This window comes from Thamnophis sirtalis, unplaced genomic scaffold (assembly GCF_051295495.1).
Source record: "Thamnophis sirtalis isolate CommonGarterSnake01/CBP01778 unplaced genomic scaffold, rThaSir2_p1.2 scaffold_4, whole genome shotgun sequence".
Lineage (NCBI taxonomy): Eukaryota > Metazoa > Chordata > Lepidosauria > Squamata > Natricidae > Thamnophis > Thamnophis sirtalis.
In genome coordinates this window covers 132,221,252-132,240,845 of record NW_028261384.1, presented here as the reverse complement: position 1 = coordinate 132,240,845, position 19,594 = coordinate 132,221,252, and the positions used below count along the sequence as shown (strand labels likewise).

Genomic DNA, 19,594 nt, shown 5'->3' with positions numbered 1-19,594 from the left:
AGGTCTTCACGGCCATCCGGAAGGCCTGAAGGGTGGAGAGGGTCTGAATCTCCACAGGGAGCTCGTTCCAAAGGGCCGGGGCAGCCACAGAGAAGGCCCTCCTCCGGGTAGTCGCCAGCCGACATTGGCTGGCAGATGGAATACGGAGGAGGCCTAATCTGTGGGATCGAATGGGTCTGTGGGAGGTAATCGGCAGAAGGCGGTCTCTCAAGTACCCAGGTCCAATACCATGTAGGGCTTTATAAGTAATAACTAGCACCCTGAAGCGTATCCGGAGACCAATCGGTAGCCAGTGCAGCTCGTGGAGGATAGGTGTAACGTGGGTGTATCAGGGTGTACCCACAATCGCTCGCGCGGCTGCATTCTGGACCAGCTGGAGTCTCCGAACACTCTTCAAGGGCTGCCCCAGAAGCCAGAATGCTGGAATAGGGTGAGTAAGTTTTCTACTTATCAAACATTAGACGGCAAACAAATTTAATAAACAAAGAAATAAATATTTATTTTTTGCCATTATGCTTCTCTCTCTCTTTTTAACTAAACGATAACAGAGTTTAGGGTAATGACTTTATTGTCACTTCGAACATACACTAATCACTATACATTAAAATGAAATTTCATTGCATACAGCTCTCAAAAGATCACCACCTTAAATATACTCTACATATACATGATAATAATAAATAAATAAATAATAAATACATAAATTTATACAAAATTATGTATACATCCATTATGTATACGACACAGAAAACAACATAGTTAGGTTGGGAATGTTTGCATGTACTAATTGTTGCATTAAACTTAGTATTTTCATTACTTGAAACCATCAGTATAAACTATGATATTTTCTCTTTTACCTCCACATTATTGGAATTCAAATGTCCTTAAGGCACATATCGTAAAAATATCCGGTTATTGTTTTTTAAACATTTATTAAACACATTTTTCCATTTTTTAACACAAATATCTTTGCAATATTTCCATATCGGTATGCCTCTAATATACACTTTTGTGCATATATGATTCTTGCTACAGTTCTTACATGTAATATTAGGTATTGAATTTTTTTCTCATGGTTCCCTGTAATTATCCCTAATAAAAATAATTCTGGTTTTAGCTCTATTGATTGTGTAGTTATCTCTTCCAACCTGGACGGAGCTTATGAAACAAATATTATTAAAAACCATTCAAAACAAATGGTGGGATTCAAAGTGTTTACTACCAATTCTGTGAGCCTGGCTTGGTGAGCGTGGCGTGTCTTGGTGACCATTATCTTGAGTTGGACATTGGATAATCTGGGTAGACCCATGGTCATTTCATTAGGGTGAGATGGTTTCTCAGATCATCTATTTGCAAACTCTTGATTAATGTAGTAATGTGGGGAAGATCTCTAACATCTACATATAACAGATAAGAAGCAAATGGAAAGATTTGTTAAAAAATTCTCTTCATGAGCTGATGTTTATCGTTCAATTCAGGTCTCATCACAATGATAAAACACTTGGGAAGGAAGATGCACACCAATAAGCCAGCACTGGAAGAGATCATGGAGAAGATCTCCACAGCCAATGTATATTTTCCCCTTGTGCTTAGATAGGTTGGGATAAAACACAGCCAAACACTGCAGAAGACCAACATGCTGAAGGTGATGAATTTGGCTTCATTGAAACTGTCAGGTAATGTCCTAGCTAGAAAAGCAGCAGAGAAACTAACCAGAGCAAGAAAACCCATAAAGCCTAAAACACAGTAGAACATGACCGAGTCTTCATTGCACTCTAGGATGAGCTCTTCAGGTGTTGTGTGTGCATCAAAATCTGGGTATGGTGGGGACTTTATCAGCCACACAGCACAAACACACATTTGAACAAGGGAGCAGGATAGAAGAATGAAACTGACCATTCTTCCCCCCACCCATTTCCTCAATCTGGAACCAGGTTTGGTGGCCATGAATGCTAGAACCACAACAAAGGTTTTGGCCAAGATACAAGAAACTGCCACAGAAAAGATGAACCCAAATGCTGGCTGTCAAAGGAGACACACAATTGTATTAGGTCTCCCAACAAATAGAAAGACACAAAGGAAAGAGAGGAGGAGGGAAACCAGGAGAATGCAGGTGAGATTCCGGTTGTTGGCTTTGACGATGGGAGTCTCTTTGTGTTTCATGAAAATTGTGATGACCAAAGTTGTCATCAAGGAAAAGGAAAGGGAAAGAGCAGTCAGGGTGATCCCCAAAGGTTCTTCATAGGACAAAAATGTGATCCGCCTTGGAATGCACATATTTTTCTCTGGATTTGGATATTGATCTTCTGGACATGGAGAGCAGTCATCCACATCTGAAAAAGGACACATGGGTTGGAAATTATACAGTGAATTATTGACAGTGTTCTACCCTCATGGTTTAATCCCATTATATTTGGAAATTTCCTACCCTTCTCCTTTGATATTTTTCCCTCTGGACATACACGGCAACCATAGCAGCAAAACTTCTTCCCTTCTATCTTCTCCTTGCTGTATCCTGTCTCACAGGGATCATTGCACAGAGATAAAGGCAATGCCTATCAGTGAATGAATGAATGATATTTTAAGATACAGAGCAAAAAGAAAATGCTTGGAGAGATATTGTTTTACTGTGGAATCAACTGCATAAAAATATGGATTGATAAGAAGTCATGTGATCACATCATTTTGAGATTTAATTGGCTTGAAATATTAATTCATTAAATATCTACAATTATTGGTATCAATAGCTTTCTTTATCCATTAACCTCAGTCACCAAAGATATTTTTTGTGCTGGCTATATAACAATATCCTGTTTCCCCAAAAATAGGAGCTATCCCGAAAATAAGGTTTTTTATTGATGCACCTAATATATCCCTACCCCCATTATAAGCCCTACTTAAGAGACTGTGCAGCTGGTTGTCTGGCCCACACAACACATAGCAGCTTACCACAGGGCCCCTTCAGCCAGGCCATCCATGCCCTGACACCCTCCTCTTGGTGCCAGCACTGGCAGCCATGTGCAACAGGAGCCCACATGGTCCACTCCTTCTTCTTCCTCATGGCTGGAACAGAGCAGGAGGCTAAGTAGTGTGCTGGTTCCACAACCACAAGGGAATGCAGATGTCAAGGCATGGAGAGCTTGGTTGTCGGAGCCCTGAGGTAAGCTAGTGAAGGGTGCATGGGGCAGCTCCACCCACCCATCTCACCTTTTGGCTGTGGTACAGATGTGTCACTTGGCCTCGTGATCCATTGTGACCATGAGGAAGCAGAAAACCGGGGCTGGCAGTCACGTGGGGTTCTTCCAGTTGGGACTGTCAGAGCCGCTGCCATGAGGCAAATCATGTGTCAGGGCACAGGTGGCCTGACTCAGTGACCCCTGACATAAGCTGGTAAAGAGCGTGTGGCAGCTTCACGCCCCCACCTCACCATGGTAGCACAGGTGTATCATGTGGCCTCCTGCCCACTAGCAAGCAGAAGACGTCGGCCTACTGTATATGGAAAAAAAATAAGACACTCCTCCAAAATAAAACCCAGTCGTGGATAGTTTGCTCAACTTCCGGATTTTGAAGTCACCAGACAGCTGAAATTTACTACACTGGATTGTAGCTTTTATCTTAAAGCCATGAAACTATTGCACATAATTAACAGAGGGCCAAGGTAGAAGGTTCAATATTTCATATCGCCTCTTACAAACGTAATCATTCGTACGGATAATTTTTTTCCTTCCCTAGAACATTTACACTTAGGATCATTCACAGATGGTGCTGTAAGACGTTCATCAATAAAGACACTCATGGAAGGGAGACCAATCTGGATCCAAACAGCTAACCTGATTAAATCCTGCGGGCCACATGAGGGAATCTACAGAAATATTGAAGAACTTGTCTGCTGGAGCTGTGGGATCGATCATCCCAACTTTGATCCTAGTGAAGGATTTGTTTGGGAATGTGACCCAGTTGATAATATCATATCCACCAATGAATTGTCCATTTTCATCAAAGGACACCTTCTCACCAACACTGTTGTTGAATCTGACACTTCTCAGAAAAGAATGAAACTGAAAAACAGAGACAGCCAGAGAGGGACAAAGAGAGAAAATGATAAAGAAGAGAGAAATATTTTATGCATTCAAAGCACACATATGGATGTTTCTTTAAACAAAGAAAATATTAAAACATTTTTAAATATTTTAGCTTTAGGCCTGTGTCAAACAAATAACATAACAATCATTCCAACAGAGGCAAAGGTCAGAATGCTGGAAAAAAATAGAATAGCAAAATTAAAAAACCAGCAAAAAATTAATTAGCAGTTAGTTTAAATGCTAAAGCCTCATAAGGTGGATGACTTCTGATAAATACATAAGAAATACTAGGATGTATATAGCTATAAGCCATGGTGGCACAGTGGTTAGAGTGCAGTATTGCAGGCTACTTGTGCTACCTGCCGGCTGCCTGCAATTTGATAGTTCAAATCTCATCAGGTTCAAGGTTGACTCAGCCTTCCATCCTTCCAAGGTGGGTAAAATGAGGACTCAAATTGTTGGGGGCAAAATGCTGACTCTGTAAACTGCTTAGAGAGGACTGTAAAGTACTTTAAAGTGGTATGTAAGTCTAAGTGTTTGTTGCTATAAAAGTTAAATGGTATTCTTACTTATAAACAGCATTGTACTTGCTGTAACCATGCTAAGGTTTGATTTGGATTATTGCAGTTACAATCCAACAGACTAGAAACAAGATAATAACAAGATAAAACAAAATGTAATTGAAAAGGTTTATGTTTATCTGTGTATACACTCTCTCTCTGTCTCTGACTGTCTCTCTCTGTCTCTCTCTCTCTGTCTCTCTCTGTCTCTCTCTCTCTGTCTCTCTCTCTCTGTCTCTCTCTCTGTCTCTGTCTCTGTCTCTCTCTCTCTCTCTCTCTCTCTCTCTCACACACACACACACACACACACACACACACACACACACACACACACAAGCAAACAAACTTTCCAGTTACACTTATCCTATTATTGTCTTACACATTTGAATATATTATATATAAGGGAATGTAGCCCATTCCTTATGGTTCACAGAATATATTGCAAAGGTGCTTTTTCAAGAGGCAACCTGATACCAATAGTATCTGAACTGAGCCGAGGTGGCGCAGTGGTTAGGGTGCAGTACTGCAGGACACTTCAGCTGACTGTTATCTGCAGTTCAGCGGTTCTAGCCAAGGTGGCGCAGTGGTTAAATGCAGCACTGCAGGCTACTGCTAGATCAGCAGGTCAGCGGTTCAAATCTCACCGGCTCAGGGTTGACTCAGCCTTCCATCCTTCCGAGGTGGGTAAAATGAGGACCCAGATTGTTGGGGGCAATATGCTGACTCTCTGTAAACCGCTTAGAGAGGCCTGAAAGGCCTATGAAGCGGTATATAAGTCTACTGCTATTGCTATTGCTATTGCTATTAACTGCTATTGCTATTGCTATTAATAGTAATGTGGGCAGTCCTACAAGATTTTGCCTATAGATTCAAAACAATAAAGAAAGCAGTTTGGAAGAATCACTGTGTGCCACCAAGAAACTTTTGTCCAATGCTGTCAATTTCATGGATAGAAGCACATTCTAAGAAATGGAACTGTAATTTTATAGAATTCAATTTGCAATTTTAAAATACGTTTATCAATATTTCAGTTGGTTAATCCATTACTACCTCTCTGCTTTAGACATAAGGTCAATCCTCCTAGAGAATATTGTTTGTTTGAGTTTATGAGCAGACCATGCAACTACAGATATGGTTCTCTCAAAGGTGCTTTTAGAAGATTCAACTGGACTGCCTTGTTTTCCTTGAAGGGATTTCACTTCTCATCCAAGAATGCCTTCAGTTCTAAGTGAATGGTGGGGAATGGAAGGATTTCCATTCCTTGCAGTTATTTGGTCATTTGCGCTCTTTCTGACAGTCATTGAGAACACTTGGAGGTCTTCAAAGCAAAGCAAAAAGTCCAGTTGCCTCTTGGATCGGGAGGCACTTCAAACAGTTACTCACACCCTTGTCACCTCAAGTCTGGATTATTGCAACACACTCTACATGGGGCTACCCTTGAAAAGCGTTCGGAGACTGCAGTTAGTCCAGAATGCGGCCGCGCGAGCAATATTGGGTGCACCGAAGTACACCCACGTTACACCTGTCCTCCGCGAGCTGCACTGGCTACCAATTGGTCTCTGGACGCAATTCAAGGTGTTGGTTATTACCTTTAAAGCCCTACATGGCTTAGGGCCAGCGTACCTTCGAGACCGCCTACTGCCACATACCTCCCAGCGGCCAGTAAGATCCCACAGATTGGGCCTCCTTCAGATGCCGTCAGCCGGACAGTGTCGGCTGGCGGGCCCCCGGAGGAGAGCCTTCTCTGTGGCTGCTCCAACTCTTTGGAATCAGTTACCCCCAGAGATCCGGACCACACCCACTCTCATGACTTTCAGGAAAGCTGTAAAAACCTGGCTGTTCCGGCAGGCCTGGGGCTGTTGACCTCACTGTTGAGGTCCAGCCCCGATTAGAATGAATGTATGTGGTGTTGCGATTTTAAACCATTTTTTCTCTTTTTTGTAAGCCGCCCGGAGTCCTTCGGGATAGGGCGGCATATAAATTTTACAAATAAATAAATAAATAAAATAAAAAACAACTTTAGGACAGTGGTGGGATTCAAATAATTTTACAACTGGCCCTAAAGACCAACTGGGTAAGGGTGGCTGGGTGGGCATGTTACTGGGTGGGCATGTTACTGGGTGGGCATAGCCAACTCACTCACATCAAGAGGTGCCTCTCTGCGCCTGGCCCTGCCTCACCTCTCCACTCTCAGCCATTCCTTGTCACACCTGGTGTCTCCTCTCCTCAATTTATGACCACAATTGAGCCCAAAATTTATGTTGCTAAGTGAGACATTTATTAAAGGAATTTTACAATACAATACAATAGCAGAGTTGGAAGGAACCTTGGAGGTCTTCAAGTCCAACCCCCTGCCTGGGCAGGAAACAAACCCAATTAGAATTAACAATAATTTTTTTAAAAAAAATTGAATTAAAATTAACAATGATCAATAATTTATTTTGTTTTGTTCAGGCCAGGCTGGCTTGCTGGAAAAGCCAACTTTTTAGGGCGCGTCAGAAGGACCGGAGGTCGGGGATTATACGAAGCTCCGGGGGCAGCTCATTCCAGAGGGGAAACGCTCCCAGCTCTCCCCCTGGGGGTCACTAGATGACACTGTCTGTCTGACGGCACCCTGAGGAGACCAACTCTGTGGGATCGCACTGGACTGTGGGAGGCTACCGGTGGCAGTAGATGGTCTCGCAGGTATCCTGGGCCTAAGCCATGGAGCGCTTTAAAGGTCATAATTAGCACCTTGAATTGCACCCGGAAGACAACCGGCAACCAGTGCAGGCCGCTTAAAAGGAGTGTAACATGGGAGCACCTAGGTGCCCCCATGATAATCCGCGCAGCCGCATTCTGGACCAGCTGAAGCCTCCGGGTGCTCTTCAAGGGCAGCCCCATGTAGAGAGCATTACAGTAGTCCAGGCGAGAAAGTACAAGGGCATGAGTGACTGTGCACAGAGCATCCCGATCCAAGAAGGGGCGCAACTGACGTACCAGGTGAACCTAGTAAAAGGCCCCCCTGGTCACAGATTTGGGTGATCCGGGTCGAACCGGCAGCAACCCACCTCTGGTTGTTACTGTGAAAAAGTCACTTTTTAGTGCCATTGTAACTGTGAATGGTCACTAAATGAACTGTTGTAAATCAAGGATTACCTGTACAAAAATCCAAATAGCTTCTTTGCTTGCAAAAAGCTGCCCTAAATACCAATCATTAGATTAGAAATGGGGCAATACACACTGAATATCAATGACAGTGGCAGCCACCATAGAGGCCTTAAATCATGCTGTCTGAATGCTTTCCTTTTCATCAGCAATAACTGCAATCGTGTGCCTTGAGCATTCCGAAGCAAAGCAAGAGACTCCAATCCCAAAGGTGCTTTTTCAAGAGGCAAGTGGAGTTTCTGGAAACCAAAAAGGTCCAGTTGCCTCTTGAAAAAAAGCACATTTGGGACAACCATGAATGGATGACTGGAGAATCCCCATAGACAAGAGACTCCTGTGCTCAGTGAATTGACATTTCCACTCAGGAGAAGCAATCCTTAGATCCATTTGCACCACTTAAAGATACCAGCTGGTCTCTTGAAAGATTGTGTTGGAGGGAAGAGACACAACTTGAAAAATGTTTTTTTTTCTAGGCAGCATTGCTTCACTCGATCCAGCAGGCAGTGGCGGTCCAAAAAGATTATCTCATTCCTTTTCCATCAGTGGGGGTTGGGGGGAGACCTCCCAAAGCTACTTTTGGAAGAAACAAAAAGAAGCCAAAGACTAGCCAGAACCTCTCCATTTTTTCAGAAGATTACAGATCAAGGGAAGAAAGTGGCTCAAGATAACCCCCTCCCAACCTTAATTGAAGATGGAGGACACAAGGTGTGGCTGGGAGGGGATTCAGCCATGTTGGAAATACACCCCAGAAAGACAATGCCAGGAACCAGTAAAGCAGTGGGTAAAACAAGCCTTCCCCTTTTAAAAGGTCACGCCCTGGAATAAAAGTACCAAAAAAGGGGGGGGGGGAACCTCCAGAGAAGCTGCTCAGGCTATAGAATGTCTGAACCAGTGTTGGGTTGCAGGCAGTACACCCCGGTACGGGTGTACCAGAGTCTGCCCGGAGCACCAGATACCGTTCCGTTACAGTGCTCCGGAAGACCCAGCCACCCGCCCGAGGTCCTTACCTGTCCTTTAAAGCCTTCGGCGCTTCCGCACACATGCATGGCGCATACAGCACCTGCACAACGCTCCGCCGAGCAGCTGGAGCATTGCGGCGACTTGCGAAACCATCGCTGGCAGCTACGACGCATGCGCGCGCTGTGTGTCAATGACTACTTCAGCTTCAACCGCAATAATACAGATGGCATTAATTTGCTTACAGGACATACCTGCCACCACCCTTGATGGTGAAACTGATTCCTTCCTTTTTTCACTGTTGTTGCGTCCCTGGATTTGGATAAATGCAGAGATTGCAAAGCGTGTACCACAGCATAGGCTGCGTTGTAAATGTTGTAACTTTGGCCACTGATGCGTGTTTCAAACACAGATGTAGGAAGGGTCTCAAGCTTCTCCTGTCCGGTACAAGTAACCTCAGGTGTCTCTGTGTTTGAACTAGAGAAGAAACAGTCAAATGACTGTTCCCAGAAATCTTTCCGAAAATGATCGTGACGGTCATTGTTTGGACTTAGTTTTTGAAGAAATTCCTGGAAATCTTGGACGTCTTTTGTGTGAACTGCGAAGGATAAAGCTCCATGTAGGAAATGGATGTCCCATGATTTATGAATTGGTATTGCAGTGTAATCAGCCTGAGCATTTATAAGCCAGATCTTTGGCTTCTTTGGTATGTCCTCCACTTCTGACAGCTGGAGGAATGTTCTCAGAACTGTCATGGTCTGAATTTTACCATATATTATTATCACATTGGCCTCACTCTTCATGAGCTCATGATATACACGTTGTCCTTCATCCAGCATATCCGTAAAATCATTATAGAAATCTACGTTTGGTAACTCTGCTATGAACTCAGTGCAGATGCCATACTCTGAAAAAGTAGGGACCACTTCTTGGACAAATTTCTCTGCTTTCTCATCCTTGACTACAAGAATCCCAACCCAGATCCATCTTAAGTACCTCAATAGCTCCATGAGACCCCTAAGTTCGTGGAATTCTTCTGGAAACATTTGCTGGAGGAAAACTGCTTGAGTCTCTTTCTCCATGGCTGGAGCAGAGCCATAGGTCAACTAAAGGAAGACAAACACATATGGAAATGAAAAGCAGGGGTGAAATTCAGCAAGTTCATACAGATTCCATAGAACAGGGGTCTATGATTATTCACAGTTTGGAGAACTGGTAAATAGTACCACTGCCTGGCCCCTCCCCTCTCCCTCACTCTTTTTCATGCCTCGTCTGCCTAGCATCATGGCTGAGGCACAGCTGTTGCTGCTGCTCCCTGGTTCCTTTGCTTACCTCGAACATGCAGCCTAGCTGATCTCTGCCTGGGGAGACTTCCTTTGCTTCTCACCTAGCTACCAGCCCTGTTGTTTTTCTCCTCCTCAGCAGCGGGGCCCATGGGAATCAATCCTGAATTCTGGTGGGCTGGATGAAGGTATGAAGGGCTTGGCTCCCCAGTGCTTCCTCGCCCCGTTTAAAAACTTTGTTCAGTTTTCAGAATTTGCTGTACAAGGGCAGGAATGATTCCCGCAGACCCCACCGCTGTTTGAGTAGGGAGGATGATGTTGAGGGGAAAAAAAACTACAAAATTTTGCGCCAGGTGGCTGGCCGTGCAGTGGCGGCTTGAATGGCCCAGAAGTTGTGCTTGCTGCAAATCACCAATGTTGGCACAAAAGCCTTGGCTGCAGCACTGCTCCAACAAGCAAGCCCAAGACCAAGCTGGGCTGGTTGCTCCATCCCCAGCACCAGTTGGGCAATGCTGCGGGGAGGGCCATTGAGTGGCCGTCGGCTGTGCGGATCTTTGCCGGTGGCCAGCCAAGTGGGGAATCACACGATCTTGGCTCTGCAGTCGCAAAGCTGCATGACAGTGGCCTCCCTGCTCAGCCCTGGCCAGCAATCGTACGGTGCCCACACCAGCGTGCCAAGAGAAGCAGAGAAGGTTGCCCCTCGCAAGCAGATAGGTAGCAAGCGTGCACCACACCGTGGGAAAAATGACAGGCTTTTTCTCCCGCAAAGCCTGCCACAGCTTGTGGGAGGTGCGTGAAGAGATCAGTGATGCTCAGGAAGTGGAACGTTTTTGTCTCCCTTCACAGTGTAGCTTCTAAGAAGGCAGCCAGACTGCAGTGTCCTAAGGGTACTTCTACCTGGAAGAAGGAGGGACCATAAAGATACAGACTGCAAGGAGGGAGTGTCGTGGCGATACTGCAGCTTTTCTGGTTACTCCAGATTAGCTGTTGAATCCGGGTCACCTGGACGGTGTGAATCAGACCCAAGCTGTCCCAGTGGGGGGTAGGGGAAAGCCCTGTGAACCCAGAGACACCCACAAATCCTCTGGAGATCCAAGGGAAACCAAACAGCAAAGATAATGATAAATGGAGAACTGACAGACTCTACTGAAATAAAGAAAGGGGTGAGACAACGTTGTCCACTATCGCCTCTGTTATTCGTCTTAACATTAGAAGTCCTAAAGAGAAACATTAGAGAAGAAAAAGACATAAAAGGAATGAAAATTTCAAAGGGAGAATATAAATTGCAGGCATTTGCAGATGACCTGGTCTTCATCTTAGAGCGTATTTAAGAGACTTAAGGAGTTGGATAAGATTTTGTTTGGCGGGGATAAGAAAATGTTTTCGAAGATCTATCAATTTTTGACCTGCCAAGGGGTTAAAGAAGAGATGGATAAAAGCCTCCTAATAGCATGGGAGAGAAATTTTGGCTATGAGATTGAAATGGGTAAATGGTGGGATCTATGGAGTAAGACTATTAAATTCACGATATCTACAGCGTTTAAAGAAAATATATACAAGGTAGTTTATAGATGGCACTTTCCCCCAACAAGGTTAGCCAAAATGTTTCCTGGGCTATGTTGGAAATGTGGAAGAAGGGATGGCACATTCAACCATGTCTGGTGGTCCTGTATTGAGGTCACGAAATACTGGAGAAAGATTCAAAACTGGCTAAGAGAGGTTACCAGGGCAAGTATGGAATGGAAACCCGAGACTTTCTTACTAAACATAAAACCAGAAAACATGAATAAATCTATATGGCATTTGAGCCTACATATAATTGTGCCCGCAAGAATAACCTATGCGCAATTTTGGAAATTTAGTACCATACCATCGGAAGATGCCATAATTAAAAAAAGATCTATGAATATGCAGAAATGGACAGAATGACGGGTTGGCTGAGGGACAAAGGAGAAATGGAACATTATCTTAGCTGGAATCTATAGTATATGTGGCCGACAAAGAGAACAGCAGGGACTTAAAACTGGGAAAGTTAAATAGCAGCTGTTAACAATGGGAACTAAAAGTGAAGGTGGGTATTGTAATAGATCCCTGAATTTTGTAATGAGAAGATGCCGGTTAGAGACTAAACAATGAGGAAGGAAAAAAATGTTGGGCTCTGAATGACTGTCACCGGGGAGGGGGGAGGGGAGGGTTTGTATGTTTAAGGTGTATTTGTATTTGTATGTCTTATAAAAAAAATGTATAACCAATAAAGATTTTTTTAAAAAAAAAACAAGACAATGGACAACCATTGATATGAAATGGTATATGGTTACCTGCTTGATCAGGGGTTGGACTAGAAGATTCCCAAGGTCCCTGACAACTCTTAATTCAGTACCGGGCATTGGGAAATGTTTTTTCTATGCCCAGAATCCCCACCATCTGTTCAAAGTTATGAGTATTCATGTTACTACGGCAATTGTATCAAGCAAAAAATAATATCTAGGACTCTGAAAGTTGTCTCCTTATTTTAAGAGAAAGAAGAGGTATGGCAATTTAATAATGAATATTTTCAGCTACTCTTACCTGAGGAACTTTATAGATGCACAATATAGATGCCATGTGAAGAGTGATATCAGGTCCCCCAATCACAGCAGCCAAATGTTTTGGGACCCCACACTTGTAGTTAGGGAGGAATTTGCCGCGAGTGAAAGGCAGAAGCATTGAGGCAAAGTAAGTAGAGCTTGGACTTGAATTGCTGTTAAAAATATGGAAGCCCAGCGTGACATTGGGTAGGATCTGATGGTGTTCATTGATCTCTTTTAGAGTGAAAGCTAAGGCCAGGACATGCTGGTAGTTCTGAAAACTTATTCTGTAAAGAATTTTAAAAATGCATTAAGAAATGTCTGCTTCACACCATGGCACCTGCAATCCTTCACATTTCGGGGCATGTGTCAATGCGACATCTAGAAGCATTGAAATCTGACGGCAGAAAAAAAGCTAGTGGTACTTTGAATCATCCCTTGAGTTATTCCCTTTCTTGTTAATTTATTCATTAAGATAAAGATAAAGGTTCTCCTCGCACATCTGTGCTAGTTGTTCCCAACTCTAGGGAGCGGTGCTCATCTCCGTTCCAAAGCCGAAGAGCCAGCGCTGTCCGAAGACGTCTCTGTGGTCATGTGGCCAGCATGACTAAACACCGAAGGCGCATGGAACACTGTTACCTTCCCACCAAAGGTGGTTCCTATTTTTCTACTTGCATTTTTACGTTTTCGAACTGTTAGGTTGGCAGAAGCTGGGAGAAGTAACGGGAGATCACTAGCTTATGCAACAGGACATGCTGATAATTCTGAAAAAGTATTCTGTAAAGAATTTTTAAAAATGCATGATATGGGATAATTGGCATAGATGGATGGAGCAAAGAAATAAAAAAGCAATGAAAGAATAGAATAACTCTCAAAAATAATAGTTATGAGTAAAACAAGGGGGTCATGATTGGTGAAATCAAATCAGGACGATAGCTGGCATATAGACAGTAGAATGCTAGAGAAAAAGGAAATGATATGAAACAAAAATGAGTTTGTGGAAATACCATCCCCAAGAAAACATAAACTGGGATTTGAAAGAGACACCTATAACAATAGAAAAAGAAAGGAAGGGAAGAAGGAAGGAAAGGAGGGGAGGAAGGAATTAGAGAATGGAGGGACGAAGGAATGGAAAGGAGTGGAGGGTAGAAGAGAGAGAAAGAGAAGGAGAGATAGTAGGAGAGGAAGAAGAAGTGTGGAGGAGAGGTAGGGGAAGAAGAAAGAGGTAGGGAGAGTTGGGTGGAAGGGAGAGAAAAAGAAGGAGAGGAGGGAGGAAGAGAAAGAAAGAGAAGGAGAGAGGGTAGGAAGGAGAAGAAAGAGGATAGGAGTAGGGGAGTGGTAAGGGAAGGAAGAAAGGGATGGAGAGGAGGAAGGAAGTAGAGAAGGAAGGGGGAAAGAAAAGAAAGAGAAAATAAGGTGGTGTCATAGCAGGTGCGAAGGATGGTAAACAAAGCATTCCAACTATACCTTATAACCTTTTAAATGGAATAATAATAATATAAAAATGGCAAAGAAAAAGAATAACTATGTGAATGTATACCTATAACTATGTAAGAGAATAAATGACAGTAAAAATATAAAGCACAATATAGGTAAATAATATTTGGTCATAAGTAGCTAAGTATAAATAAATAAAGAATTGTACATAAAAATGGATAACGAACAAGGATATTATGAACGCAAGATAGAAATGTATAGTAGGGAAAACACTAACTGCAAAGAAACCGATTCGGAACTGCTGTATGATAAACGATGGAACTTATTGTTCCTATGTCGTTTTAAAGTCATGTGTTTGTTTCTGTTGATGTGCTTATGTGTTTAAAATAAAAATTTATTAAAAACAAAAAAAGAATAGTCTGCTTCATACCATGGCACCTGTAATCCTGCACTGCAACACATTTCGTGGAATGTGTCAGTCCAACCTCTAGAAACATTGAAATCCAATGGCAGAAAAAGAGCTAATGATACTTAGAATCACCCTTGGGGTGATTCAGTTTCTTGTCAATTTATTTGTTAATTTTATCTTATTTCAGTTTTTGTCAGATGATGGACGTGTATTTAGCCCAAGCATGTTCAAACTCGGTTAAGGATGATTGATCAATTACCTTTGCTTGGAAGTTCCTTCCAAGCTTCCATGAATTAATAGAAGTTCCTTCCAACTAAAAGTGAACCTAGGTATTGTAATAGATCCCTGAATTTTGTAACAAGAAGATGCTGGTTAGAGATTAAACAATGAGGAAGAAAAAAATGTTGGGCTGTGAATGACTGTCACCGGGTTGCGGGGAGGGGGGGAGGGAGGGGAGGACTTGTATGTTTAAAGTTGTATTTGTATGTCTTATTTAAAAAAAAAAGTTCTTTCCAAGCTTCCATGAATTAATAGAAGTTCCTTCCAAGCTTCCATGAATTAATAAAAGTTCTTTTCAAGCTTCCAGTACACTTTCTATGAAGCAATACTTTCTAAAATGACTTTTGAATTTCACTCCAGTCAGTTTGAGCCGAGGTGGCGCAGTGGTTAAATGCAGCACTGCAGGCCACTTCAGCTGACTGCAGTTCTGCAGTTCGGCTGTTCAAATCTCACCGGCTCAAGATTGACTCAGCCTTCCATCCTTCCGAGGTGGGTAAAATGAGGACCCAGACTGTGGGGGCAATATGCTGACTCTGTAAACTGCTTAGAGAGGGCTGAAAGCCCTATGAAGCGGTATATAAGTCTAATTGCTATTGCTATTGCTATGTATCACTATGCTTTTGATTTTTGCTTAGTATTGAAAACACTGCCTTCTAAACCTTATTCACACCCTTAATCTGTTTAAAGTGTTCCATCATGTCCCCCATTTCCCTTCTGTCCTTCAGTCTGTAGTACACATTCAATTCATCCAAACTCCCTGATAGGTTTTATCCCTCAGACCCTGAATCATTTTTGCTATCCATCTCTAGAATGACTCAATCTTATTTTATTTATTTATTTAGTTTGTCAAACATGTATGAGATATAAACATGGAGACAAATGAATGGGTTCAAATAAATGGGGACAATAGGAGAGGGACGGTAGGTACGCTGGTGCGCTTATGCACACTCTCTTACCGACCTTTTAGGAATGGGATGAGGTCCACGCTAGACAGTATAAGGTTAACGTTTTGGAGGTTTGAGGATGTAACAACAGAATCGGGTAGTGCATTCCAGGAGCCGAGGTGGCGCAGTGGTTAAATGCAGCACTGCAGGCTACTTCAGTTGACTGCAGTTCTGCAGTTTGACTGTTCAAATCTCACTGGCTCAGGGTTGACTCAGCCTTCCATCCTTCCGAGGTGGGTAAAATGAGGACCCGGATTGTTGGGGGCAATATGCTGACTCTGTAAACTGCTTAGAGAGGGCTGATAGCCTTATGAAGTGGTATATAAGTCTAACTGCTACTGCTATTGCTATTGCTATTAACTACTCTGTTGCTGAAGTCATATTTTCTGCAATTGACTTTGGAGTGGTTTACCTTTAGTTTATACCAATTGTTTGTCTGAATATTATTGCAGTTGAAGCTGAAGGAGTCACTGACAGGTAGGATGTTGAGCAGATAATTTTGAGTACTATACTTAGGTCAGACCTTAATCAGCATAGTTCCAGGTTCTCCAAGCCCAAAATTTCAAACCTGGTGGCATAAGGGATTGTATTGTGAGCAGAGGAGTGGACGACTCTTCTCGTGCAATATCTCTGGACTCGCTCGAGTGTATTAATGTCCGATATACAGTGCAGATTTCAGGCAGATGAGCTACAGTATATTCGAGAATAGGTCTGGCAAAAAATTTGTATACTTTAGTTTGCAGTATAATGTTACCAGAGAAGAAGCTTTGCAAAATTAGATAAAGAACTCTTAAATACCTCTTTGGCAATGCTGTTACAGTGAGCTTAGTGGCTTAGATCGTCTGGGGCGAGCACTCCTAGGTCTTTGAGTGAGTGAGGGGCAGCTTGTATTTGGCGTTCTGATTTTTGTTGCCAACGTGTAAGACAAGAACATTTGTTGGTTGAGATTTGGAGTTGCCAATTGTTTGACAAATTCAGACACATAGTCAAATTTGCTTTGTAGGACAGAAGTATTGTCAGCAGTGTTAAATAGTTTTGTGTCCTCAGCGAAGATATCTTGTCAATATCTTTTTTTTTAAGTCAGAAACTGTATTTATTTATTGTATTTATTACGGGCTCTTGGTGGTGAAGAATTAAAACAGAAGTACATATATAATGAAACAATAACCCTTAAAACCAGTGGTGGGATTCAGCCAGTTTGCACCGCTTCGGGAGAACTGGTTGTTAACTTTCTGAGCAGTTTGGTGAATTGGTTGTTGGAAGAAATCATTAGGGCAGAGAAGCAGTTGTTAAATTATTTGAATAGAGAGATAGATGATAGATGATAGATGATAGATAGATAGATAGATAGATAGATAGATAGATAGATAGATAGATAGATAATGATAGGTAGGTAGGTAGGTAGGTAGGTAGGTAGGTAGGTAGGCAGGCAGGCAGGCAGGCAGGCAGGCAGGCAGGCAGGCAGGCAGGCAGGCAGGCAGGCAGATACCAAATGTTATCAACCCTCCAAAAACCAGAGAGAAAAAAGCAACTAGGTGAACTAATTCTACATTGTTACTAGCTACATCAAAAGAATGTTGAAAGTCCAAAAGTACAAAACCAGTGGTGGGATTCAGCCAGTTTGCACCAGTTCGAGAGAACCAGTTGTTAACTTTCTGAGCAGCTTGGTGAACTGGTTGTTGGAAGAAATCATTAGGGCAGAGAACCAGTTGTTAAATTATTTGAATCCCACCACTGCTTAAAACTATCCAAATTTTTCATAAATTACTACAAACAAAATTCCTAATGGATATATTGGTAGCTAACCTTAAATAAGTACCCTGTGAAACATCTTCCCTCTTAAGGTTTTTCTTTTAAAAATATCTTTTTTTAAGTGAGGTGTCCAAAACTGGATATACCATTCCAAATGGCATCTGACTAAAGCCCTATATAATGGGATTAAAAGTAAAGGTTCCCCTTGCTCATATGTGCTAGTCGTTCCCGACTCTGGGGGACAGTGCTCATCTCTGCTTCTAATCCGAAGAGCCAGCACTGTCTGATAACAATTCCGTGGACATATACAATATAATACAATACAATAGCAGAGTTGGAAGGGACCTTGGAGGTCTTCTAGTCCAACCCCCTGCCTAGGCAGGAAACCCTATACCGTTCCAGACAAATGGCTATCCAACATCTTCTTAAAGACTTCCAATGTTGGGGCGTTCACAACTTCTGGAGGCAACTTCTGTTCCACTGATTAATTGTTCTAACTGTCAGGAAATTTCTCCTCAGTTCTAAGTTGCTTGTCTCCTTGATTAGTTTCCACCCATTGCTTCTTGTCCTACCCTCAGGTGCCTTGAAGAATAGTTTGACCATTCTCTTTGACTGTATGGCTGGCATGAGTAAACCAAAGGTGCACAGAACACTGTAACCTTCCCACCAAGGTGGTCCCAATTTTTCTACTTGCATTTTTACATGCTTTTGAACTGCCATGTTGGCAGAAGCTGGGGCAAGTAATGAGAGGCTCACTCCATTACACAGCACTAGGGATTTGAACGGCCAAACTGCCGAGCTTTCTGATTGAGAACCTCAGCGTCTTAGCCACTGAGCCACCATGTCAAGGGGATTAGGATCTACTTTTCCCTGCTCTTGTTCCTTCTAGTGATGCATCGATCTTTACTCTTCAGCCCAGATCCTGGAAAATGCAAGGCAAAATACTAGCACACATGCACAAGTGCAAACACACACCCTCTCCAGGAACTGGATATATTTATACTACAAAACAAACACTGGTTTGAAATTGGAAGAGCTATATCTTAATAAATGAGAAAGGCCCAGTATCAAACCGCAGCTTTTAAGAATGGCTTATATCCAGAAGGAAATGGCTGGATTTTGATACCAGAAATACCAAATGAAAAGGCTATCAAGGGAAATATGGTCTCCTCTCCAGATCTTAGTCATCATCATCATAAATGAAGCCACAGTTACAGATATCTGATACATGTAGTTATAGATATTTAGATGTTGTTTGTTAGAATTGGAAATTTGGTCTCACTTTGAACTTTACGTGGGCGCTGAAATTTCACTTTACATAAAATAAACCTAGGTGTCTCATTTAAGATGCTTCTTTCTCGGGGTTTTGTCATGAGAGGAAAACATTTCAAACATCACGGTCCAAAATCTGACAATAAATTAATGATGTACTCACACAGATGTATCCTGAAGTGCCTGAGAAGGATGTTTTGTGAAATCAATGGGATCAGAAAATGTATACATTGCAGTAATAATGCCAGCGATGTTGATGTCTCCAAGCTGATGATATGTGTGACGAATCGGAAGAGGCTCCTTGTGGCCACATTGAAGGCTCGGATGCTTGCACACCACTTGAGGCATGACTATTAAGAGCAACTCCATGAAAACTAACATCTTCCATGAGTGTCTTCTTTCGGTGTACAGAGGCCTCTGTCTGCCAGAAGATCTTTGAAGTACATCAGATCAACCTGTCTTCTTGAGATGCTTTTCAGACAGAAATAGAGGGTGCAACATACTATCAAATCAACTCACAGAGCTTTAGGGCTGTGAGCTATGGGATGGAATATCATGGGGACGATAAATAGCATCCTTCGGAGTCAGTTCCTCCTTTTCCCATGGGATCCCTTAGGATCTGGAGGAGACAAACTGGCTAATTTTATAATGATAGTGAGACAGTCGCATATGTGACCATCTTAAAAATATGTAAGGGCCTGCTGCGGCCTCTTGGGACAGGAAGACATGAGCAAGAAGACAAAAATAAAACCATTGTATCCGTAAATGAAAATACAAATGTAATATTAGGCATTGATATTGTTCTGTTCTATTCTATTCGATTAAATATTCTATTCCATTCCATCCCATCCCATCCCAAAACTTTTATAAAAGTTTTATTTTTTATTTTAATACATCTCATTGCG

At 42.5% G+C, this 19,594-nt stretch overlaps 1 protein-coding gene across 1 annotated transcript; it reads right to left on the bottom strand.

The window, feature by feature from the left end:
• Positions 1–1,474: 1,474 nt before the first annotated feature.
• LOC148046672 (vomeronasal type-2 receptor 116-like) lies at positions 1,475–19,037 on the bottom strand. The gene is made up of 8 exons (XM_087714877.1): positions 18,853–19,037; positions 12,598–12,883; positions 9,097–9,852; positions 3,831–4,058; positions 2,429–2,555; positions 2,101–2,333; positions 1,714–1,830; positions 1,475–1,621 (listed from the first exon to the last, which is right to left on the bottom strand). The coding sequence occupies exons 1-8, from the start codon at positions 19,035–19,037 to the stop codon at positions 1,475–1,477; spliced, it is 2,079 nt and encodes a 692-aa protein (XP_087571003.1).
• Positions 19,038–19,594: the final 557 nt, after the last annotated feature.